This window comes from Leuresthes tenuis, unplaced genomic scaffold, assembly GCF_036924035.1.
Source record: "Leuresthes tenuis unplaced genomic scaffold, fLeuTen1.0.hap1 SCAF_1, whole genome shotgun sequence".
NCBI lineage: Eukaryota > Metazoa > Chordata > Actinopteri > Atheriniformes > Atherinopsidae > Leuresthes > Leuresthes tenuis.
The window spans coordinates 39493756-39521198 of record NW_027325355.1 but is presented as its reverse complement, the minus strand read 5'-3'; the positions used below and the strand labels follow the sequence as shown (position 1 = coordinate 39521198).

At 40.5% G+C, this 27443-nt stretch overlaps 1 protein-coding gene across 1 annotated transcript in view; it reads right to left on the bottom strand.

Moving 5' to 3' along the window:
- chrm4a (cholinergic receptor, muscarinic 4a) overlaps nt 1-27443 on the bottom strand; it is a 68720-nt gene that overhangs the window by 26406 nt on the left and 14871 nt on the right. The window contains exons 2-5 of the mRNA XM_072379323.1: nt 17236-17834; nt 4222-4376; nt 2321-2525; nt 627-710 (exon numbers count right to left, since the gene is read on the bottom strand). Of these exons, the coding sequence (XP_072235424.1) occupies nt 627-710; nt 2321-2525; nt 4222-4376; nt 17236-17834 (1043 nt within the window). The remainder of the gene's footprint in view (nt 1-626; nt 711-2320; nt 2526-4221; nt 4377-17235; nt 17835-27443) is intronic.

The window sequence follows — 27443 nt, the reverse complement described above, 5'->3', positions numbered from 1 at the left end:
ACCACCAAACAGTGATTAAATCCATTACTGGCTTAAATTATAATCAACCCCCATTGGAAACCCAGTTAAACATGCAGTTATGTCAACCTAGTTAGAAAATAACTACTGATAATAACTCAAATTGGATTGCTTCCATCCCCTCACATAGAACACTGTATGGCAACCCCACCCTGTTTCAATGCTTGTGTCAGGAACATGGTAAAGCCATGTAAACTTGCATACAAAGGACTGCCACATCCTCTGCATTACGCACAGCTGTAACTTGTCTCTTGTAAGAAAATTAAACTGATTTTGATTAAACTGATTTATTTTCAACAGTAACACCATACTTGTCCAGACTGCATTGTATTTCCCTATAAAACTAATCATCTCCCAGCTGCTGAATTACTTAACATATTTCAATTTCCAAAAGAATAATATACAGTAAATATAATCAAGTCATTTTCAAAAGAAATGCTATTGTTGCCTAACAAATTAGATAGAAAACAAAATATAGAAACAATGGAATTTAAGCTAATATCGATGTGCAAAAGTATCTGACAGTAGTCACCAAAATGGAAAAAATGCTGTGCAATTAAACACGCATAAATCATGCTGTGCTTGATTCCCAGATTGTGTACACAAACCTCAGATGTCACAACATTGCTGGTCTTTAGTTGTGTAGGAGGAATAAATGCTGTAGATGAATCGTTGGAGCTCTCTTTTTCCTCCTAAATGAATTAGATACATCAGTTAGGTACAGTTTGTTACCAAAACATACTCAACATACTTTCAGTTACATTATTATCATGGGCGTATAGCACAGACTATCTGTTCTAATTTAAGAGTATTCACATGCAAACTCCAGGAAGGGTTTAGGAATGATAAGTTTTTGATAGCCTTGTGCAGGGGCTTAAAAGTCGTGGGACAATAGATCCCAGATTTGTTTAATCAATGGGTTACAGTTAATTCTTGAATCATTTTTAGACCATTAAGGAGGTCTGGATTTGATGGTATGTGTGGCATTTATATTTGGAGATTGTGGTGTTTAAGTCATTACATGAAGAAACGTAACATTCAATTAAAGTAAAGTAACAACATTATTAAATAGAAATAAATAATACACTGACAAGCTTTAGATCATGAAAGGCTTTGATGCCCGTAGAGTACAAAAGTAGTGAATGTTCACAGAACACTTTCCACGGCAAAGTAAAGCACCCTTTCAACATGCAAAAAGCACTCTCAAGGCAGTAGGTATAACATTATGACAATATTGCAGGGGCAAATATAGTTTGCCCCAAGGTGCAACCACTCATAGGCTTCAAGAGTAGAAATAGATTTAGCATAAACAGCCACAATAAAATCTAAGATAAAGCTGTTATGGGGGTTAAGCTTTCTCCAAATATGGAGAAAGCGTAGAATGGCTCATGACATGAGGCATACATCATTAATAAAACACATGAAAGAAAAAGCGATGACATAGTCATACATGGCTTGAAAAAGTTACTAATGTATTTGATGGTCTGTTAATAAAAGAAGCCTGAATTGGATTAATTTTGAGCCTTGCAGAAGTTTAAGAAAAAAATAGGAACATTCTCCAATAGGCCAGTTACACATCTGATCTGAACCCAGCCAAGCATATTTTGCTTGCTGCAGAAAAAGCAAAAGGCCAAACGATACACAAACAACCAATTGACATAAGTGTAGTAAAGACATGACCAAGCACCACAAAAGAAGAATCTCATTCTTTGGTGATGTCCATGGGTTCCACACTTTAGAAACATCCATCCATTTTCTGTACTCCCTGCCATACGGCAAGGACAAGTCAGCAGTCCATTACATGGCCAATAAAGAAACAAAGGAGACAAACCATACACTCAGACTGATCCTAAGGTCAATTTAGACTCACCAACTAGCCTAACATGCATGTTTCTGGATGATGGGAGGAAGCTGGAGTACCTGGAAAGAACCTGTGTATGCACAGGGACGACACACACATTTGATACATACTTGAGAGACCACTGCAAAAATTTAAACCAGAAACCTCCTTGCTATGAGGCCACTGTGCTAACTACCAACCCACTTTTCAGTCAGTTTTAGAAATAAATAATCTGGACAGGTTATCTGTCAGGGGGTACCCAGGGTCTCGCCTAATGGTAGCTGAGATAGGCTCCAGCCATTCCAAGCCTGAACAGGATAAAGTGGGTATGGAAAATGAAGGAATTCATTACTTTTAACACATGACTTTTGACTTCATATGAAAGAGCCATAATTCCTAAAACCCTTTGGTTGGTTGGTTGGTAGGTAGGTAGGTAGGTAGGTAGGGCTTTGGAGTAAGTACCTGTGCAAGCGTTGGACTAGAATGTCCTGGAATCTTTGCCTTTTGTTCTGATTTCAGTTCCTCCACTTTACCATTCTTAACAGCCTCCACAGCAGTTGCAGTTGAGTCCAGACTGAGTTTGGCAGTAGAGCGGGGACTGGCCTGAGGACTGCTCTCATTGTTATTGTTTTGCTTCATCAGATGACTCTTTATTAGGCTTGGAGATCTGGGAAAAATGCACATTATTAATTTATTAAAAGACTTTCATTCTAAAAATACATAGCACACATTTTTTTTCACATAACACATGCATACATGCACATAAACCAGACTTTAGACTTGAACTGCTTGATTGTGTATTCTTGTTTTCATGAAGTACATTGCAACTTTCAGATCATCTTCAACTATGATATACCATGAAATGTATTTGCTGTCATTAATTTAGGTTTTTTGTTTAACTTAAACTTTGCATTATGTCATCTTATATGTATATATCCAGTTTTAATTTGAAATACCTTTTTCCTCTGTGTATTTCAGTTTTGCTTTTGGTGTTTGTTTCGCTCCACAACTATTTTTGTTTTTGTTTAGTTAACTACCTCATATCTATGTTCATTCAGGCATCATTCTTGTGTTTAAATTGTTCACTTGTTCACTCACTCTGACACTATACAGTCCTCACCCTGTAGAGTACTTGAATTAACGCTGGGTAGCCAGCTGTTAATGCATTTTGGACATATTTTGAATTAGATGATGAAATTGTTACCTTTGCTGTTTTTAACTGGGAGCTGACATAAATGTTCTAAGGGATCTGTGTGATCCTGTGTCTTTTTTCTTTAGTACTGTATCCACCCACACAAACATAGACTACACCAGTAGTTGCATAAGGATCTTCAACATAGTAGTGAAATAATATTTCTCCCAAAGAGCAATTAAAACAGTCAAGACAGAGCAACTGTTTGTAAGCAATAGTTTTAGAGCCTAATTATTGTAGCTTGTGCACAAATATCTAAAAATGTAGATACATCAAATCTGTAACTTGTATATTGTTTAGACTGAACAAGGTCAGTCTAAAATTATCAAAAGAGAAGGAGACTATCCACCTCACTATTGAGACATTGAATGTTTTTTGCTTAGGCATTCTCTGCAGGTGAGAAAATCACAATCATAAGCTGAGCACATTAGTGTTACCACATTCCGTCAGCTCCAAAGCTTGCTACTGGTTCCAGACTGCAATGCAAAATGGTCTATTTAGATTAATACACTGTGCAGCTTCTGTGCGCTGTGACAATTTTGTAGTGCACTATATAATAGATGAAAAGTTAAAGTTTAAATTTTCCAACAGCACAATAAATAATGGAGGCTATATAAGCGTTCTAACACAACCCCAGGGTACGAATTTATACACCTATTTACTTGCTGTGTTTTAGTGTTCTTCTGCCAAATCACTGATTTCTCTTCTGTTCAATGTTTCATGATTAATGTGTCCAGCCCACCTAATATACATTGCTTTTTTTTACCTTTTTGGACTCAATTTTGCATGATCTGTCTTCATGCAGTTCTCTTTTGTTTCTGTTAGTTTTAACAAAAATTTACTTCAGCCTTCAGAGTATGCCTGTCCCAGTACTTATTTGTGACATTTGTTTTTGAATGACTGTCTGCAAAATGTCGTACATTCAGACACAGTATGAAAATAAAGAGTTATCTTATAATATAAGAACATTTTTGTGATACTTGAATATGTTATGTGTCCTCTACGTAGATAAACTAAACATGAAAAACAAAGAGAAAAGTAAAACTATTACGTTAACAAATGGGGGGACAATAGAATTTTTTTTAACCATTTGTAGCATTTCTGTTTCTTTGTTGAAATGTTATTTCAAAGATTTGTGAAGCTATTGATTTGCTTTCTTGGGTGTTCTTACTTTATGCCCTTCTTCTCTTTCTTCTCAGGTTTGTGTTTGGAGACTCTGCTCCTGGATGCCAATGAGATGTGGATGTATAAGACTGTCATAATAATAACTGGGAGATAAAATGCAGCTATGGCTGTCCCAAATGTCACCGCAGGATTAGACAGGAACTGAGAAAAAGAAAGAAAGAAAGAAAGAAAAAAAGAAAGATTGTTGTGTCATTCCTAGAGTGCATCTAAACATGCTTTTTAAAAAAGTATGCAATGAGGTCCCAGCATGACTTAAAATCAAAGTTTAAATATCTAAACAAAACAATCATGGTTTACGGTGTGACAGTTGACGTGACAGTTGAAAACATGACAACCCCTGACCTGTAAGTTACTTGTCACACACAGGTAAGGTAACCTGCCTGCAATCATACCCCCTCCTAATTACATCTATAGGCCTATGTGTGAGCTGTTGCTGTAGTGGTATCCAACGAACACAAGTACAGTGGTATTTAATTATTCATATCCTCTATACCTTGTAAACAGAACTAATGTGGGTAAAATACCCCCAGATGGAATCTTTATAGGAAACATTGTCATAGAAGTGTAAAATAGAAACTGAGAGGTGTCATGTCACGTTTTGAGTTTTGTTTTTGTCTTTGTCTTATCTTGTTTTCAGGTTTTAGGTTTATTTCATGCCATTTTCCCTTGCATGTAATTAGGTTCATCCATGTCACCTGTCTTTGTTTCACAGCTGCACACCATCACCAATCACCTCCCCACAGTATTTTAGTTTCCAGGTTCCCTCAGTTTTTGGTCAGATTCTTGCCACCTTAGCACCGTTCATGTTGGCAGGTTGGTCTGTACTCGTTCTCATAGTCAAGTTTCCTTTGTTTGGTTTTCCGGCTCAGCCGTGCCTTTAGTTTGTTCCTTTTTTGTGTGATTTGAAATAAATCCTGTTCCTTTGAAATATCTGCATCCGGGTCCTCCCTCTACACCACGCTCCATGACAAGGGGGAACTTTTGGAGCTGTCTTTGTGTAGTATTATTGCTCATTGTGTGTGTGTGTGTATATATATATTTTTTATCTATACTACAAAAACTAAGTTAGAAAAATGTAAAACACTAAGTGCAGGCCATTTATTTGTTCAAACTGTCTCAAAGCAGAATGTTCAATTCTGACTATTATGCTAATTCCCAACAAAAAGTCTCAGTACTTCACATTTACAATTCCCTCAAAGCAAAACTAGGTGACAGTGGGGAGGGGGAAAAAAATTCCTTTTAACTCTATGAGTCCCATTCGAATAAAATGCACACAACTCAGGACAAGTAAGATGGGAATACAACATACCTATCGATAGGGAATGTCTAAGTCTTTAGTTTGGGTTATATCATGATGCATGACGTCACTGCCCATCATGTTCCTGTTGTGTACCCTCTTTGTTTTGCAAACAGAGTTTGCTACTGCTAGTTTTGTGCAACATGAGTCATTTTGTTTGGACAATTTGGAAATCTGCAAACACGAACCATGTTACCAGCAGTAGCAAACTCCATGTGAAGATAGCTGACCAGCATGGAGTAAATAACCTGTGCTGCAGCGGTGCGCGTCGATGACTTTATCCCAAGTGACCTGGGTGTAGAAAGCCCCCAATAACAAGAGCACGGCAGCTCTGAACTAAGTGCAATAGCGCACGTTCATTCATTCGTCTTAAAGTATTGGTGAAATAAAGACATGCCTTATTTAGAGGCTGTATTGTCTATGCCCTGTTCACTCCTGTTATATGGATATACGCAGATCTCGAGTGATCTGAAGAACCCCGACTTTCATCAAAATGTTATCGATAAACGTTTTTTATGCCAGAAATAATGTCCAGGTTTTAAAAAAAAAAAAACGAACTTAAGAATAAAGTATTTTATTCTGTTTAAGTCTGTAATCTATATGTTTCTGCATTTAAATCCTTCCTTAAACAAAGGGGATAGAGCTGTCTGTTAGGATCATCATGCACCACTATGTGTTAGTGATAATAGTTTGGTTCTGTATTAATGTTTAAAGTGTCATCTATTGAAAATTCAAGGAGAAATGAGAAAAAGAAACATATTTCAAAATATATTTAATAATTTGGTTGCAGTTATGCCTCACTCTTTGAAGGATAATCTAATGTTTTGTTTTATTTTTTAAGATATATACATTTTTTTCAATAGATTTTGTGAAGAAGACATGAATAGTCAATGCTGCAAGTAGACAGTGGTCGGCGCACACTCAGTTTGGAGAATGATATTATTCAGACGGGGAACTGGGAAAATAAATGCCAGAGGAAACTTTTGACATCTAAAATCACTATTTTTTCAAGTAAAGAATATTTGTGTTGCTCTGACAGTAAAAAAAAAAAAGGAGGAAAAAAAGGAAAAGCCCAGAAAATGCAAAAACATATAATTCCACAGTTCTGTCAAAGATAATCACTTTCTGATCGGAAACTTTCTTCCAGAGTATGCTGCCACCTTACTCTGCTGTGCAGAGAGTGCTCAGCTGCAGGGAGGGGGCTGGGGACAACCTCTTAACAGACAGTTGGTTTAATCACAGGGCTGAGACAATAGCCACTAACTAAACCGTTAGGTATTTTGACTAAAACCTGTCTCATACATCTCAATAAGACCTCAGAAAATTGTGTCAAATCAAGATAGGGCAGTAGGCTGGGGTTAGAAAACGTGACAGGTGATCAGGCTGTCCAATGTGAGGGAAGGTTGTTGCTCCAAAGTTTTTGGGGATGTTGGAATTTTCACAGTCCAATGTGTTCTCACTCCTGGTTGGCCATTTCCCATGTTGTTGAAACCTTGGAAGCACAGTCCTTAAGTTGACATGATTGAAATTGCCGGCCACGGTCAAGACCCCTTTGGGCTACAGCATACAGTCTGTTGCTTGTTTCTTATTGTTAGCATGTAGCTGGTTGCTGCATTAGCATTAGCCTAAGGTGAAATATATACATAGCTATTATAACAACAACAGCACCTGTGGCAGATAAAAGAGCCTGCATTTAACCTCCAGCAACTGTAAGTCTGGGGAACAGTATCTGTGAATAGCAGCATTCATCCACAAATTGTTGTCTGTAGACACAGTCCACCCCCACGGCTCTTACTGGAGTCCTAAGTCCCTGCAATTTGTAGAGCAGCCTGCTAGTCAATTGTTGTGTCAGGGCCTCCCAGGTGAACTCGGTCTCAGTGATGGTCACCACACAACTTTCTTGTAGGTAATCAGTCAGAAGAGGTTGGTGTAATTCAAAGCTGCGCGCTTTAAAGCAGACTGCAAGAAAGCTGGAGAGACAGTGGCGTTCCTCTAATTTAGAAGAGTCTCAATTAGTCTGGAAAGATAGTTTAATAACATATAAGACAGCCCTTCGTAAAGCTAGAACTGCTTATTATTCATCATTGATAGAAGAGAATTAGAATAATCCCAGATTTCTGTTGAGCCATGTATTCCTTTAACTCTCAGCAGTGATGATTTCATGAGATTCTTTATCAATAAAATTGTTTCTATCAGAGAGAAGATGAATGGAATCCTTCCCACTATCATCACTGATGTATCATCAAGTGCAGCAGCTTTAGAAGTATCTTTAGAACCTGATTTGTCTTTAGACGGCTTCTGCCCAGTTGAGCTCTCTGAGCTAACAACAGCAAAAGTCTATTCTAAACCATCAACTTGTATTTTAGACCCAATCACAACTAGACTGTTCAAGGAGGTTTTCCCCTTAATTGACACTTCCAAATTGGACTTCATCAATCTATCTTTGTTGTCAGTACAACAGAGTTTTACGGTTGCTGTAATTAAACCTTTACTTTAAAAAAAACTACACTTGATTCAGAATTGTTGGCTAATTATCAACCAATATTCAATATCCCTTTTTTGTTTAAAGTTTGTGAAAAATAGTTGCAGCTCAACTTTGTGATCATTTACATAGAAATAAAGAGTTTCAGTCAGGTTTCAGAGTACATCATAGCACAGAAACAGCACTGGTGAAAGTTACCAATGATCTCCTCTTAGCCTCTGATAGCGGACTTGTTTCTGTGCTTGTCCTGTTGGATCTCAGTGCTACATTTGATATAATTGATCACAGCATTCTTTTACAGATACTGGGATTAAAGAAACTGCATTAGGTTGGTTTAAGTCAAATTTATCTGATAGATTCCAGTTTGTTCTTGTAAATGATGAATCTTCCTCACACACCAGAGTAAGTCATGGAGTTCCTCTGGGTTCTGTGCTTGAACCAATGTATTTTTACATTATACATGCTTCAATTAGGTATCAGTATTAGACAGCATGGCATAAATTTCCATTGCTCTGATGATACTCAGCTGTATTTATCTATGAAACTAGATGAAATCAATAGATTGGTCAGACTACAAGCCTGTCTTAAAGACATAAAGACCTGGATGACTCAGAACTGTCTGCTTCTAAATTCAGACAAAACTGAAGTTGTTCTCTTTAGACTTGAGCCCTTCAGGGAGAAATTGTCTAGTTATATAGTTACTCTAGATGGTTTTTCCTTGGCTTCTAGTTCTACAGTGAGGAACCTTGGAGTTATTTTTGACCAGAATTTATCATTTGATGTACATATAAAACTGGCTTCCAGGACAGGTTTCTTTCACCTTCGTAATATTGCTAAAATCAGGAACATCCTGTCTCAGGGTGATGCAGAGAAACTAGTTTGTGCATTTGTTACTTCAAGATTGGACTATTGTAATTCCTTATTATTGGGCTGTCCCACATATTCTCTGAAAAGCCTCCAGCTGATCCAAAATGCTGCAGCCCGAGTTCTGATGAGAACTAACAGGAGAGATCATGTTTCTCCAGTTTTAGTTTCTCTTCATTGGCTCCTTGTTAAATTCAGAATAAAATTTAAGATTCTTCTCCTCACATATAAAGCTCTTAATGACCGAGCTCCATCATATTTTAAAGATCTCATTGTAAGATACTTTCCTAACAGAGCACTTCGCTCCCAAACTGCAGGTTTAGTTGTTGTTCCCAGAGTTTCTAAAAGTAGAATTGGAGGCAGAGCCTTCAGTTATCAGGCCCCTCTCTTGTGGAATAAGCTTCCAGTAAATGTCCAGGAAGCAGACACCCTTTCCACTTTTAAGATTAGGCTTAAAACTTTCCTTTTTGATAAAGCTTATAGTTAGGAATGGCTCAGGTAATCCTGAAACATCCCATAGTTAAGCTGCTATAGGCTTAGACTGCTGGCACACCTTTCATCACTTTGCTCTCTTTTCCCCCCTGTTTAATTTCTCAAATGATATTATGTACATGTGACATTATTGTGATCATTAACTTGTGTTTCCCTGTTCCAACAGGTATCCTTTGAATGGCGTTATGGTGTTTTTCCCCCCTCTTTTCCCTCTTTTCTGTCTTGTAAAACCCCAGCTGGTCAAGGCGGACGACCACCCTTCCTGAGTCTGGTTCTGCCAGAGGTTTCTTCCTGTTAAAAGGGAGTCGTTCCTTTCCACAGTCACCACAGGCACGCTCAGGACGGGAGATTGGACTGAAGACAAGTTTCGGTACAATCTGTTGGTTTCCTTAGCTAGGATATTGTTTTTGAATTGACTCTATATTAATTAATTGAATTATTTTGAAATTAATTGGATTTAATTGGATTATAGATTACAATGAATTGAATTCCAATTGGCTTGAATTGGACTATATTATTTAAGTGCCTTGAGATGACATTTGTTGTAATTTGGCGCAATATCAATAAAACTGAATTGAATTGAATTGAAAACAATTCCACTTTTGAGAGCTCTCAGCTGTATGTGTGCTGTGTGTCATCGTGCCAAACAGCCTGAAAAATGATAGCTGTTTTTGACAAAGATTCTACGAATGCAGTACATTAGTGGCAGTACATGTTAGTAGCTCCAATCATGTTGTGACTTTCTTTGTATCTCTCTTGCTGAGAAATTTTACAGAGGTTTTCCATGAAATGCAATTTTTTTGGGAAGCTGTGCAGCTTTAGTGCTTTCTTCAAGTATTTCTGATACTTTAATGTTATGATGAATAGCAATGCCAATGCAAGAGTTGTTTGCAAGTAGGAGTAGCTAACTAGGTTTTTTTTAAATATAACTAATGCCAAGAATGTAAGGTAGGAGCAGGATAGAAAGAAAAGGACAGGAAATATAAATCCTTTCTTCCCTTGATCATCATGGGGGATGTAAGATCAATAGCAAATAAAATTAATAAACTTCATTGACGATGACATAATGGGAATATAAGTGACGCATTATTATGTTTCACTGAAATACTGTTACAGGAGAGGAAATGCTCTCACTGTGATTTGTGTGTATTCACCAAACAGCTACAATTACCTTAGTTCGCCTTCTTGGTGTCCTGAAGGGTGTGCCACAAGGGCTTCAAATGAACTGAGTCTATGAGTCTAACTGAATGAATTTAATTGTACATGCTTCTTTAATAAAAATGCATTTATGTTTTTCACAAAAATGCCAAACAACAACAAAATTCTCTTTTCCAGTAAGGGAAAAAGTAACTTTTGCTATTAACACATTTCCAATGACCTTCTTTAAACTTAAGTTTATTTGTTTTTTTTTACAACATTACTCAAATAACATGAAGATTTTTGGCTGTCCAACATTTTGGAAATTTTGAACTGAAGTCAAAGATGTATTTAAAGGGGAACTCCGGTATTTTTAAACCTAGACCTTATTTCTGTCATGAAATACGTTCATCTACTCACCGAGTACAGTTTGGTGAAAGTTGGCGTCCTTCGGAAGATATTTAGATTACGCGAGATCCGCGTATTTCCATATAACGGGAGAGAACGGGGGCATTGACAATACAGCCTCTAAATAAGGCATTATCTGTCTTTATTTCACCAATACTTTACTATTGCACTGTTAGCTCATAGCTGCTGTGTTGTTGTTATTGGCGGCTATCGGGGGGCTTATAGAGGGCTTTCTATACACTCGTCTACTGGGATGACGTCATCGACGTGCGTTGCTGCAGCACAGCTTATTTACTCCGTGGTCTGTGACAGTCGGCTAACTTCACACATAGTTTGCTACTGATAGTTTTGTGCAACATGGCAGGATATTTATCAGATTTTGACGACGTGGACGACAACTTCGAGTATGATGGACATCCTTACCGGAGTGAATGAGCTGTGCTGCGGCGGCGGACGTCGATGATGTCATTCCAGTAGACGAGTGTCTAGAAAGCCCTCTATAAACCCCCCGATAGCCGCCAATAACAACAACATTGCAGCTGTGAACTAACTCATTCATTCACTCATTCGTCTTAAAGTATTGGTGAAATAAAGACAGATAATGCCAGAAATAAGGTCTAGGTTTAAAAATACTAGCATTCCCCTTTAAGTAGAAAAATAAAATAAGATATAGTGAAGATAAAAAACAGTCATCTTACCTAACTGGTTCATCCTATATAGTTATCCTAACTCCTCATTTAACTGACATGTGATTAACTGTCTTTCGAGCTCTCATCATCAATTATCTTCAGACACCTGTGCCTGAATCTGTCAGTGGGTCAACATGATGAGATTAACTCGATTATAGCTATAGTTGGGTTATGCTCCTTATCTAAGCAATGGTAATTATCCTTGGATATATGGCGATGAATGAATCAAATCACTGGTACAAAGCATGTCATATCCCAGTACGATAGGTAGCGCTGTGTACATTTCAACTATCGCTAATAGAGCCACTACCCAATCGAGATAATCTCATCATGTGGACTGATAGGCTTCAAGTATTTGTCCCAACACCAAAAAGGTTTTAGTGGAGTCTGTTAGCTGGGAATTTCAGAGGAATTGTGCACTTTATGATAAAAGCGTGAAATTTAGTATAGTATAGTTTAAGGCAGCCCCCACAAAACTGGATATCGGGCCATCGGAAATTTCAATATGGCGGATATGGCAGCCATTTTTCAAAATGGATCTTGTGGATCTTGGTGTCAAATCACATATTTTTCACAATCACTTTCGATGCATAAAGTTATAATTGTGTCCAGATGTAGTGTCTGTTACGGGAGGCGTCAGCACTCCCCTTCACAGTAACAAAGGGCTGTGCAGTCTAAGGCAGCTTTTTTGCGCTTACACTATTTAACACAACCCTTCTGACAAGTTCATAGCTGGACTGGCCTGCATTTTGTAGGCATGTCTAGAATGATTCATAATAACCCTCTGGTGTCTTGGACCAACCCCAATTGCACGGAGAAGGTAGCTCTGGTGAGGATAGCAACATCTGACCCCATACATGGCCTCCCTGTTATACTGCCCTCTTAACATGCTCATGTAGAGCAGCCTTTGTTGGAGGGATTGGCTGCACATTGTGCCTCTTCACAAACAACTTACTTCTTGCTACATCTACATCTATTTCTGTTGTAGCCATTACTTCCCGTGGAATGTCATGTGGGGCAGAAGACAGTTTTACCAGAGTATGTGTTAGCTCTGGAAAGACACCCCATACAGTCCATGCAGTCTTTTTCCTATGACCAGCAAAGCTCGACACAGTGTCACAGCCAGTCAATGCTTGGAATACTGGAAGAGCACATGCCTTCTCCAAACCAAGGCCCTGAGAAATTTCATGGGCTGCTAAGTACGAAAACTCTTTCCAGCGTCAAATGCCAACCAGAGCTCATCTGGCTTTGATCTCTGGGCTGCTGGCACAGCAAGAACCACAACATCAGTGTCAACAGTTTGAATCCTAATTTTCTTGTGACCATTTCTTACTTCGTGGGCCACATGTAACAACATTCGGCTATCAGCTTCCTCATGAGTGCATGGAGAAACTGAACACAGATCTGGCAGTGCTGGCTTGCTGAGGACTTCTACATCACCTGTAACAACAGGTTGTATGTCATCCTGTTCATAACCATACCCTTTGATCAGAGTATCAGAGAGGAAGGCAAACAACTCTGTTTTATTGCTGTCAACTATAACAAAGTTTTGCCACTTCCTGGGAATGGTGGCATCACCCACTACACGCCTCTGCACCCCTCTCCCACATTTAGCTCTTGTTGCTGTTTTCAAAGAGTCAGCCAAGTAACGGTCCCACACCAGATCAATCCTGGTCTTCTTGATTCTTTAGAGATTGTCTCAAACTCCTATATACATCGGGCAACTACTGGTCCTGCCACCATCCATCGGAGCAATGCAGATGGATTGTCTGTGAGGCCCACAGCACCGCCATCCCATTTGACGAGTGCATTAATTTGCTTGGTCATGGATAAAAACAGCCTCTTACTTTTTTGGACAGTGAAATTGCCTGTATTGTTGAACTATGTCAGGATGTATCCTTGGTAGTTCAGACATGTCTCTCAGGTGCACAGGGATCCATCTGGCATAGAGAGTATGGTCCATTGCATGAAACCTTTGGCCAGTTCTGTGAGGGCATCAAGGTACATGAAGAAAGATGCCTCTCACAGAGACTGTACAAAGACCAACATGAGGAGTTCTAGCTAAAGTACATTAGACCAGTATTGAAACTGTGGTATATTTTCAGCTCTCTTGCTGCATCAAGCCTCCAACATAAGAGGCACCCCATCTGTCTGTGTTTAACAATAATGCACATAAGCCCGATGCTGCAAAACATTCAGTGCTGTGGCTGTGATTTGATGGGTTCTCTGGGTGCGAGAACATATGCTGCTTTAAAGAAAGACTCAGCTATCCCTGGAGATGAGATGTCAGCTTGCACTCGTGCCTCCACCCAACCACTTCCCTGCAACCAGTTCCCCACCATCTACAATACTGCCATCTCAATATGCAACCCACCAAACATAATCACCAACTTGTCCTCACCATATCTGTCAGGCCACATGAATTGGATTTGTTTTGCCAGGGCATACAAAGGTTGGTCAAACATGACCACTGGAGTTTGACCAGGATTCAGGTGTCCCGCAGCTTTACTGATTACGTCGAGTGAGTGTTTAATCATGGCTACAGAGTGAGCACTTTCCTGAAACAGTGGAAGGAGAGCAGTGGAGATGATGCATATCAAGTCAATCTGCACAACTGTAGCAATTCCAATTAAGCCCATCATGCTAACCACGGCCATCATCTTGGATTTTCAATGACATAATTTATTATTCAAGTAGCAAATTCTTAATATTATGTATGGTAAACTAACTGGGGCATCAACACCACATTATACCAAATCTTATGATGAAAATGATGAAAATTTTAAAACTGTTGTCAATTCCAGCCATTATGAAAAATGGCTGCCACGGCCGCCATGTTGAAAATCCACGGTGGCCCGATGTCTAATTCTTCTTAGAATGTCATTAGTTATACCTGTACTAAATTTCATGCTTTTATCATAAAGTGAACGATTCTTCAGCTAAGCCACCTCACTATTTGTTCAATTTTTCTCTTTTGCATAGATGCGACAGTCCTTACACTTTGGCACATTTTTATTCTTGGTTGAACACAAGTCATGACCTGTAAGCTATTTTGTATTAAATGTCTTCTTTTTCTTTGTCTCACCACCACTTACGTTAAACATTTTCCCCTTCCTCCTTATTTCTCTTATAACCAGCCTTGTTCTCTACACCGCCCAACCACTGCCACACTTTTGTTTTTCATTCAATGCATGACTTCACTTAAATTTCACTCCTCACAGCTGCATTATCTTCAGGCAGGTAGACATCCAGTGGATGTATGATACATCATGGCATAATATTCATGGGAACTGTAGAGATAGCACTGCCAGAACAAATAACTGAAATTATTTGCTTATTTCATCGCCAGCCAATCACTTCATCACCAGCTAGTAAATTTTCATTGATAACTGCCAAGATAAATTTTAACTCACATTTGACGGGTTGGCAGCTGTTAATTTAGAGCCCTTGGTGCCACATGGATTTCCATTATTTTCCTGGGGGAGCTCAATGACCATGTGGGCAGTGATGGAGTGACCTGGAGGGACATGACTGACAGGAAGGGCCTCTCTGATCTGAACTGGGTTCAGATGTTTTGTTTGTGGGCTTTTGTTCCCATGGATAGTCAAATAGAAAAAACATAAGGTAGTTCATAAGGGGTAGTGGGTTCAGTTTTTAAAAAGAGGGATTCGAGAGTGTTTTCCAACTTTAAGTGGATCACGCTACTCAGCCTCCGCAGGAAAGTTTACTCTGGGGCGATGGAAAAGAGGCTGAGTGACAGAGTGTGGAACCTCGGATCCAAGAAGAGCAGTGTGATTTTAGTCCAGGTCATGGCTATTTGGTCCTTGTATAATCAAAGCAAGTGCTGAATCCACATTCTGAATACACAGCTGAGCTTGTTTACGTTGCGTGTTGGACTCCACAAAGACTGCCTCTTGTCACTGATTTTGTTGTGGTTTTCCTGGATATTATCTTAAGGAGTGAATGTGAAGATGAGGATGTCTGGTTTGGAAAGTTCAGTTTGGGAAGAAGTTAGTTTTTTGAAGATTATTTACTTCTATTGGCTTCTTCTGGTATGACCTTTTGTACATACTGCACCAGTTCACAGCTGAGTGTGAGGTGAGAACAGGGATAATCTGATAATTCTTACCTCCAACTATACACAACTGTTCATCTGTAACCTAAAAAAATTGCGAGTTGGTAGTCTCTGGAAGCTGAAGAAACTCGGAAAGGGTGTTTTTAGACCACAGACTGGATTGGACTCCTTGAACCACACGGAAATTACATCAATGCCACGACAGAGTAAACTACTGTGTGGAGAATATCATCCTCACCAAGCTGGTGAGATGCTTCCCCAAAACAGAAGCCCTGGATAAGAAGAAGAAGTAAGCCTACAGAGAGCAAAACAGGTACTTATAAAGGAGTGGTTAAAAGCATCCTAAAAAATTGGCTAGGAAAGGGCAAGAAGGTTTCAGAAAAAAGACGGATAATAAACTCCAGAAAAACAACATATAGGAAGTGTGGTTTTTTACAGCCTTAGATGGATATACTGAACTTAAACAAAGCTGCAGGTCCAGGTGGCATCAGCCACAGAGTCCTGATGGTCTGCTATGTGGTAGTCCACAGCACCTTTTCAACCTTAGCCTGAGTCAGGAGAATTCCAGTGCTATTGAGTACATATTGCTTTGTTCCATTACCTGAAAAATCTTAACCATTTGCCCTTAATGACTATAAAAACACTTGCCCTGATATGCCACATCATACAAATTCTAGGTATTGGCTCACCTAAGTATGCAAGTTAACAGTACCATTTGTTCATCAGCTTGGTATGGAGGCTTAAAATGGCATGATTTAGTTGCTTCAGTGGCCACTCTCAACTGGACAATGCAGGCAGCAGTGTAAGCATCTTGTTCTTTGATTTCTTGATTTATTTTTAACACAAGAAACCTAAAAAAAAAAGCTCCAAAAAACCCAAGTGGATACCTCCACAGTTACCAACATTTTATTAAAGCTGTCACATTTTGTAAGACTAAAGGGCTGCGTGTGTGAGACGGTGTACAGCACTATAGAGCCACCGTAGGGCACTGTACAGGGGGTGGCAGCATCAGAGCTAGCTAATCAAAAAAAAAAAAAAAAGCTGAACAAAGTGATAAAGAAACCTGGTTCTTTGCTATGGACCGCTCTTGAGATCATAGAGTCGATTGTGCAAATAAGGATGTTTCACAAGTTGTTGCAGTGCACAACATAATGAGTGATGATGAACAGTGTGTATTCCATTAGACGCTTCTTCAGCTTCACTGCAATAAAGACTGGTACAAGAAGTCATTCCTGCCCACAGTAATAGTCCTAAATAATGACCATTATACATGATAAATGGTCAATGACTATTCCATATTACATCATATTTTGTTTATTCATACTGTAACAATAAAATATCCCTTTATCTATACATTCAAATCAGTTCAATTCAGATGGTCAAAATTCTGTGGCCTTGTCCTGAATAGTTAGTCAGTTAGTTAACCCTGTCAGAATTCCGTACCTGGTTCTTTACACTGAGCACACTCTGCTATCTATTACTATCATGACAATGACTGCTCGTAAGTATTTCAGACACCCCCATTTCAAAAGAAAGAAAGAGTTTTCAAAATTTACCTGAATATAACATTCTCCAGGTGGTACTGTTCGCTGACCAATGATGAATTGCCAGAACAAGATGGCAGGAGCCCACAAGATGAATGATAGGATCCATGCTGCTGCAATCATTAATCCTGCCATCTTAGTTGTCCTTCTAGTCGGATATGTAAGGGGTTTAGTTACGCAGAAATAGCGATCAAAGCTGATGATCAATAAATTCATCACAGAGGCATTTGAAACAACATAATCTAAAGCTAACCACAGGTCGCAGACCACTGGTCCGAGTGGCCAGTAGCCAACAATGATGTAGACTGTGTACAAATTCATGCTAAAAGCACCAATAATCAAGTCAGCGCACGCTAATGAAAATAAGAAATAGTTATTGACCGTCTGCAAATGGCGGTTTACTTTGATGGAGAGCATGACTAAGATATTTCCAGTAACTGTCACAAAGCTCAGGGATCCTGTCACCAAAGCAATAAAAAACATCTCTATAGCTTTATACGGACTTCCTTGCCGCATCTCACTGTCAACAAGAGAGCAGGACGTTGAATCGTTGCTTGACTGGTTACATGAGGTGTTAAAGTACAGGTCAGTTGACTGGTTGACCAACGACCCTGAGGGGAAACAGAGACAAGAAAAGAGATTAAGAGAAACATTGGGAGTACCATCATAATGTCTAAAATTTAAGTTTTTGAAGATAGTAAAAAACAATAATTTAATAAAAAAATATTAGATGAGTTTTTAAGATAACAGCAAATACAGTATCTTTGTGAGTAATTATTCTTGTTACTACGCTCAGTTACTAAAACTGACATATTGGAGGAAAGTTTAAAATATTTTAGGACTGGTAAGATTCAACTTTAGACTGGATTACAATGGAAATATTCAAGAGGTAAGTCAAAGGACAATGGGCAAGAGCATGGTGGACATATTATTTGGAACATTAAGGTGATTAAAAATAGTTTATCCAATTTTGCTGGCATTAGCGGAGTGCCTCTGCGATGCCAGTGATCACTGTCTAGCCTCCTGGAGGTGTCGTGGGTACAACTAGACAAAACACTGATGGAAGGAATTTCCCACCCAATGACACGTTGGTCAACCCTATTTTGTACTGAGCTAGTATTAGACATTACAAATTGTTTACTTTGAATTATTACAATTTTCTATTACTATTACAATTTGCAACATTATCTAATTCTAAACTGCTGTTATGGACTGTGGACCATGCCTCTTCCTTGATTGTAGCTGGGATAGAATCCTGGCCCTCTGCTAGCCTGACTAAGATAAAGCAGGAACAAAAATGATATGAAAAAAGCTAGATGTGAATGCAAGTCATGGAAATTAGATTGATGGTATAACAATTAATTGCTGACTGCCAACAAGCCTTTTCAGGTCAGTGTGACACGAGAGAATTGCATTAGCACAACTAGAGAAAATAATGAATTCCATATGCCACCCACTGTGCATCTACGTGAAATGTGCTTCTGCTGCATTTCATGCACATTCGTTATCCACAAAACTATAAAGTAACAACTTGAGTCAAATTCTTCACAGCACAATTCCACTTAACGATATTAACGTTTTGGTTGGATAATTCCAATTTCAACATGCCAGTGACTGAAAATAAAATATAAACTCAGACGTTTACAATGATTGTCAAGCAAGTCAGTGGTCATGAGTATGTACACCAATCAGCCATGACAATAAAGTTTCTTGCCTCGTGAGTCTACTTCTGGCAGAGGACAAGATGGTAGCATAGACTAAAAGCTTCACACAAACATACACAAACCTGTTCAAAAACCCCATATACTGTATATGACTACACTTTTGAGTAAGCAGGGAGGTCCATAGTATGTGAGATTTTTACCATGACATGACAAGTACGAAAACAGCTGTTGTGAGAAATTCCCCTATTGCAACTGAATGCAATAGGGAAATAGGGAAAATCAGCCATGTTTCTGTGAAGCATGGCTGGTTTGACAAGGTGCTAGCAGAACTAAAAATCCCAATATCAGAGAGCCATCTCTCTGATATGGTCAACTCGACTGAAGTGATTGAAAGCAAGCTTTCAATCAGAGACACAAATAGCAACAGCAGATGAAGACCTCTGGCGCACCCAAGTAGCACCTGCCCATGCCCATGCTATGAAACAACACGCTTATCTTCTCAAGCAGAAAATGTGGGAAACTGAAGCAGAATCATTAACTTTCAGCTGTTTGGTTTATATAATGGCTTGGCTGACAAACTTTCACTCTAGAGCAAGTCCACCACACACTAGCGCCGGCCAAAATGACCCAGCATCAAGGAGTCCTCGTCCGCTTTCTGGAGTTCTAAGAGAAGGAATTCATCTAGCTGGAAAAAAGATGGAGTGAAGCTTTCCTTCACTTAAGATCTGTATGCAGGGTGCAATGGTTGTGAAACAGTTTGTCAACAAAATGAGAGTTCTGTATAATGTGAAACTACATCTTTTCTTGTCAGCACAAGAAGCTGAAAAGTTCTACAAAGACACAATACGTCCTGGATCATACTGGATTGATTCAAGTTTTGGAGTGTTAAGATAATCCAAAGCAACATTGTAACTGTGAACTATGACCCTCTGGTGGACACAGTTGTGAAAAAAGCTGAGCAGCTGGTCTGGCTTTCTGATATCTATTATTTGACGTATAAACCAACTCAAAATGTCAATAATCACCTAAATTTACAAATCTTTTTCAAGCACTCCCACTTCCATTGCCAGGCAACTTGACCATGTTTTCAGCCAATTTATTTGGAATAATAGGAAGGATAAATAATGGTTTAGTTGTTGTGTCTACCTTATTAAAGAGAAGGAGTGCGGGTCCTAAACTTTAAATGGTGCTGGGTTATCCAGCTAATCTCTGTAATGTTCTATTTTTCTTCTTCTACACCTCCTGCATTGAAGAAGCACACAAAGAACCAAAAACTAAGAAGAAATTTAAACTAAGAAGACTAAATGGGTATTTCAAGGGCCAAAATTGTGATGAGATCTCAAACCTTTATTCTGAAAGTAGAGTAGAATTTATAATATCTTAGCAAACTATTCAGTAGAATCATCATTCGATAGACTGAATGCTTGGAGGACAGACATACAAGAAAATATTACTGGAATAGATTGGGAAATGGCATTGATAAAAGTCTAGAAAGGTTCAATTAACCTAAGACCTAAGTTCTAGATGTCAAAATTAGGTGTATGACTGACAAAGGCCCTTTGATTCACTGCCTGTGGGATTGTCCCAAGATTCAAGTATTTTGGACAAAGGTAGTTGAACATCTATCCCAAATAGTTCAAAACAATGTCCCAGGGAGTGACTTGATGACTGGCTAAGAGGCAGATGTTTTTTTGGGGCTCCTTTGAACATTTGTGTAATAATCATTATTCTCACTCTAAATATAATCCTTCTATTTTATGCAAATTAAGTAATATGTGTCGCAAGCATTTCTGGACAAGACATCTGTACAGCTCTGGAAACTCTGCCTGACCTGGTGGTGGCTTAAAAGGAATTCCCTGTGGCTCTCAGGTGAATTCTGTTTCTCCTTAGAATGCCCTTGGCATGTTTGCAGTCCCTAGAAAAGTCCCAGAAGCATTCTCTGTGGTGACACATTTTCTCCTGAGGTGAGCTCTTGAAGTGTTCTGGACCGGTGGTGAAGACTGTGGTGCATTGCTTGCTTATGCCATCCTTCTTAATCCTTCCTTCGAAAAGCCTCTATGTCAGGCCATTTTGGTGTGAGCTGACTCAAAGATTGAGGGTGGGATGTGTGCAGGTTTCTCCACCTTAGGACTGTGCAGGTGAGTATCCATATTCTAATGGTGTGGTTCTGTATACTAAAAGCGCTCTGGTTTGGTCAGTTTTCCACAGGCAGTTGACTGTCTGTACAGCATGTTCAGCCTCGCCATTAGCTTGTGGGTAGTGACGGCTGTTTGTTAAGTGTGCGAAGCAGCTCTCATTTGCAAATGTTCTGAATGTCTCTGAAGAGAACTGTGGCCCGTTGTTGGATACAACTGTCTCTCAATATCCATGATGTGCAAAAGCCTCCTTCACAGCACGAACTGTAGCCTCCGATGATGTGACCCTGAGCTTAGCCACCTCTATGTATCGCGAGAAGTAGTCGATGATGAGCAGGTAGGTCTTGTTTGCCCACTCTAACAGGTCCATTCCAACTTTTTGCCAGAGCCTGTCAGGGACATGGGACTGTATGAGGGGCTCTCTGTACTGTGTTCTGTATCTCTGACATAATTTACATCTGTCTACTGTCTCTCGAATTTGTGCAGAGATACCTAGCCACCATACAGATGCCTGAACTCAGGCACGGCATTTGAAGATCCCTTGTTGACCTTCATGGAGTTTGTGCATTATTTCCCCTCTGAATGTCTGAGGGATGACTATCCTTTCATCAAAAGGTCTCCAGCGAGATACAGCTCTGCTCTTACTTCTCAGTAGGGTGCAATTTCTGAACTCAATCTGCGTCTCTGTGGCCATGCTGTTTGACAATAGTGTGCCACCGTTTTGCACATCTCATCAGTTTGTTGTGCTTGTTTAATTTCTGCCAGCCTTGTCTCAGTAGCAGGAAGTGAAGACACAACAGCATCCACAAACACCTGGACATCTTTTTCAAGCTGTAGGTCGTCAGCCGATGGAGTGTCACTCAGTGGAGCTCTGGACAATGTATCGGCAGTGATGAGGTTTTTGCCTGGCACATGTGCAATCATTCCTGAGGAGTCTCAGTTGAAATCATAAGACTCTAGAAGGGAGGTTATCCAAACATCTGGTGCTTAACAGAGGGACTAAGGGCTTCTGGTTAGTCTGAAGAGGCCTTGCAGGTAAAATGTTAAACTTTCACACGCCCACATCACTGCTAGCGCTTCCTTTTCGATTAGCGCGTGCACTTTTCTGTGTCAGTCAGTCCCCTTGAAATATATGTGACAGGTTGCCAGGAATTATCAGCTTGCTTCTGTGTGAGGACTGCACCTATTCCGTATAGTGATGCCTCCACGGCCTGTTTTGTCTCTGCTGTATTGGAGTACTGAGCAAGCACTGTTGGTAAGCTCAGTCCACTTTTCAGCTTTTCAAAAGCAGTTTGCTGTGATCCATCCATCTCATTTTTCTCTCTCAGTAGGTCTTTTAGTGGCATGGCGATGGTTGCCATCTCAGGTACAAACTTTGACAGGTAGTTTGCCATGTGCATAAAGTGCCTCACATCCTCAACGCATGTAGCGCAGGCATCTCTGGGATAGCTTTTACCTGGAAATTCCTTTTGAGAACACCTTGTGCCCCAAGAACGTTATGTGCTCCTGTGTGAACTCACACTTCTCATTAAGTGTAAATCCCTCTTCCTGCAAAATAAAACAGCACACGGTGCAGTCTTTCATCATGTTTTTGTCTATTTCGTCCATACACTAATACATCATCTGCATGGCATAATACGCCTTCAAAGCTCTCAAACATCTGCGACATCCTTCTTTGGAAATGTTCTGGAGCCAATGCAATTCCAAAAGGGAGTCTGTTGAAAAAATATCTCCCGAATGGAGTGATAAAGGTAGTTAGGTGTCATGATTGTCGAATTAAAGGGATTTGCCATAATACTGATCGCGCATCTAACTTTGTGAAAACTTTGGCATCTGACATTATTGCCAGTGTTTGGTCAACAACAGGCAAAATGTGACGCTCTCTCTTCACAGCTGCATTCAGTGGTGCGAGGTCGACACAGATTCTCAGTTTGTCTTTCATTGGTTTCGGCACAACTACCATCCCTGAACACCAGGCTGTCAGCTTCATCACCTTTGATATGACATCCATACCTTCCATTCTCTCTCACTCTTCATGCACCTTGTCTCAGACTGATAGAGGTACTCTTCGAGGTGTTGACAGTGCATAAGGTATCGCCCCTTGTTCCAGCCCTATGTGGTATGGTTCTTTTAGCTTGCCTAGCCCTTGAAACACTGATGGGTAAAGTGCCTTAAAGTCTGTGTCTGTCTAAAAATGCATAGTCCTGACAGCACTTCTATGACTGTGCACTGCTTGACCGTTGCAACAGGCCACCGCCACATGTCCTTTTATGTGACACTTTCGACATTCCACGTCTTTGGCTGGGCAATCTTTCCATGATTGTTTTTGTCCTTTTCCACATCTGCAGCATTCTTTTTCACTTGGCACATCAAACCTTTGGTCTTTGTTTCTCTGTTTCCATGTATATTGGAACTTTTTTCCTCTTCTCATTGTTTTGGAGTCAACTCCTGCTGTACTGTGTAGTATTGTTTGCTGTTTCCTAACAGTCACTCTGTCTCACTTTTGTATTGCCTTTGCAAGGGTCAATTCAGAATCCATTTGCAGCTTTTTGGATAACTTTCTGTCCGTTATCCTGACTACAATTCGGTCTCTTATGAGTTCATCTTTTAGCTAAACTACCTGCTAATTTGTGCACTTCTGTTATGAAAGCTTCTGAACTTTCCCCTTCTTGCTGGTATCTCATATTGAACTGTGCTCTTTCAAACATCACGTTGTGCTTACCTATAAAGTGTTGCTCCATTGCAGTTTTAACTGTGTCATATTTCTTTTTAATTGGCTGATGTCATTGGCAGGATACTCCAAATATCATCAGCTACATCCCCCATTGCATACAGGAATGCATTTACCTGGTATTCTTCTTCTTGTTCTTTTAATCTGGATGCAACATGAAAAATCTTCAGATCCATCTTGCTGAGCAATATGTTATAAGATGGCAGTAAGTACAATAAAAATGGCAGTGAGATGGATCTGGGCTTGCCAAAGTACTTAACTTAATGTGTAGCCCAGCTGAGTGGAGTCCTGCAGCACATCTTCAACCTGACCCTGAGTCCGGAGAGGGTCCCTGTGCTGTGGAAGACATCCTTGCCTGGTTCCAGTACCAAAGAAGGCGCGTACCAGCACCTCCGATAACTTCAGACCAGTGGCACTGATGTCCCACCTGATGAAGTCCCTGGAGAGGCTGGTCCTGTCACTTCTTTGGCCCCAGGTCAGCTCAACACTGTATCCTCTTCAGTTTGCCTAAGAGCGAAGACTTGGAGTAAAGGACGCCATCATCTTTCTGCTCCACCATGCCTGTACCCACCTGGACAAACCGGGAAGCACTGTGAGAATCATGTTTTTTTATTTCTCCAACATGTTCAACACCATCCGACCTGCCCTGCTGGGGAGTAAGCTGACGGTGATGCAGATGGACCCCCCTCTGGTCAGCAGCACAGGGGCCCCACAGGGAACTGTTCTCTCCCCTTTCCTGTTCACCCTGTACACTTCTGACTGCCAGTTCCACTCTGAGTCATGCCACCTCCAGAAGTTTTCGGACGACTCTGCAATTGTTGGCTGTGTCAGTGAGGGGAAGGAGGAGGAGTACAGGGGTGTTGTGGATTCCTTCGTCAAGTAGTGTAAGACTAACCATCTGCATCTTAATACCACCGAGACAAAGGAGCTGGTGGTGGATTTTCTTAGGAGGAAATCTGCCCCTACACCCATTTCCATCAATGGTGATACTGTGTAAGTGGTCCAGGATTACAAATACTTGTACACCTGGACAACAAACTGAACTGGGCCAAGAACACTGAGGCTGTGTACAAGAAGGGTCAGAGCCGGCTCTATTTCCAGAGGAGGCTCTGGTCTTTCGATGAATGTAACATCATGCTGAGGATGTTCTACCAGTCGGTGGTAGCCAATGCCATCTCCTTAGGTTTGGTGTTTTGGGGCAGCAGGCTGAAGGCAGCAGACGCCAACAAGATCAACAAGATCATCAGGATTGCTGGCTCCATCCTGGAAGTCCAGCTGAACTCTTTGTTGGTGGTGTCTGAGAGGAGGATGCTGTGTAAACTCCATAGTATCATCATAGTATCATAGGACCAATCCTTTGCTTTTGGCGCTGGCTCTTGCAGACGCAGCTCACGTAGTGTTTCTTTTAACTTTGTTTTTTGAATAGTTAATTATTGCTTGTGCTCTTTTGGAGCAACCACAAACTGTTTGTTAAAGTTGTGACATTGGCTGGACTATGTTTTGTCGCCCTTCTCCGCGTTCTTCGGTTACTTTTTCTAATCTTTGTATCAGATAATCTTACCGAAAGGAGTAACGGCATTGTTTACACACGTGAACAGCTGATTGCGCTGTGTAGGCCTGTGCTGTTGCCCGGAGACAGATCTGTGTTCCCAAAAGAGTTACGGAGGAGACTCCGGGGGTTGCAGGTCTGGAGTAAAACGGAGGGAGAAGAGGAGACGGCATAAACCAGCGGTCCCGGTGACCATTATGGGAAACGTGAGGTCTTTGGGGAATAAGACGGATTAACTCACTTCACCAGTGGTGAAGACCCAGAAGGAATACAGTCAGTGCAGCAGTAAGCTGTTGTCCATTATGGATAATAATGGAAAAACCCTCTCCATCACACTGTGGTCACAGCGGAGCACCTTCTCACACAGGCTGCTTCAGCTCGAAGGGACAGATATAGGAAATCATTTCTGCCACATGCCATCACACTGTTTAATAAAAGCTGAAAGTACTGGTCATTATTCTCTATATGCACTTCAGATATATTTTCTGTTAAACATACTGCTCATTTATACATGTGTTCAATAACTGCTACTGGTACACTTTAATAGTGCACAAATGCACATTTTGTTGTATATAAATGAAATTTTTTACTTGAATCTTATTTGTAATTACAATCTTAAAGGTTGAATTGTACATTTTGTTTATACTACTACTTAATAGTAGATGCTTTGTGCTTTTAAGTACTTTTATTCTATTCTATTCTATTCTATACTCACCCTCTCCACCAGGTGCTAACCTCCCACAGAAGCATCTTCAGCAACACACTCATTCCATCCCTGTGTAAGACAGAACGGCAGAGGAAGTCCTTTCTGAATGTGGCCATGAGACTGTTTAACTCATCTACCTCAGGTTGAGAGAGGGTCAGTGGAAACACTGTGTCCTGAGGCCAAATGTCACTTTACCCAATGCCACTTTATACAATGACACTTTCTCCAGATCACTTTGATTGTATATAATGTGTCTATTGAGGCTGCTAATTTGTACATTACACATATTGTATTCAGTTACTTATTTTATTTCCCTCCGATCCATACATCATCTACCACTTATCCGGGGGTCGGGTCGCAGCAGCTTTAACAGAGAAACCCAGACGTCCCTGTCCCCGGCCACTTCCTCCAACTCTTCCGGGGGGACCCCGAGGCGTTCCCAGGCCAGCCGAGAGACATAGTCTCTTCAATGTGACCTGGGTCTTCCCCGGGGTCTCCTCCCAGTGGAACGTGCCCGGAACACCTCACCAGGGAGGCGTCCAGGGGGCATCCTAACCAGATGCCCGAGCCACCTCATCTGACTCCTCTCAATGCGGAGGAGCAGCGGTTCTACTCCGAGCCCCTCCCGGATGACTGAGCTTCTCACCCTATCTCTAAGGAAGAGCCCAGACACCGTGCGGAGGAAACCCATTTCGGCCGCTTGTATTCGTGATCTTGTTCTTTCGATCACTACCCACAACTCGTGACCATAGGTGAGGATGGGAACGTAGATTGACCAGTAAATAGAGAGCTTCGCCTTCTGGCTCAGCTCCTTCTTCACAACGACGGGTCGGTGCCGAGCCCGCAACACTGCAGACGCTGCACCGATCCGCCCATCAAGCTCACGCTCCATTTGTCCCTCACTCGTGAACAAGACCCCGAGATACTTGAACTCCTCCACTTGGGGAAGGATTTATTTCATTTCATTTTATTTTATTTTGTACTTTCCCTCTTGTTCCGTAACTGTTGCACAGCAATTTCCCTCGGGATAAATAAAGCTTGAATCTTGATAACTACTAAGTTGATGGCAGCTATTAATGATAAACTTGATCCCAAACGGCTGAAGAGGAACAGTGACAAGCTGGAGGAAGTAGAGGCCAGAACGACTAGAGACTACCAAAGCCCCTTGCTACCAAATTGCAAATTCTCAAGAAGAATATTAAGTCCCTCTCTGACCACACTGCTGACTTAGAGGACAGCATAATAAATACACATATTCTTAATATACCAGAGAACATAGAGAGAAAGAATGCTTTGGAAGTTTTCAAGCACTGGCTTCCTGACCTTCTTGACATCGATATAGAGGGAGGCCATGTCAAGCTGGATAGAGCTTACTGCTCTCCCTATCGGAGACCCAGCCCTGACCAGAGACAGTATTCAGTCATAATCTGGTTTC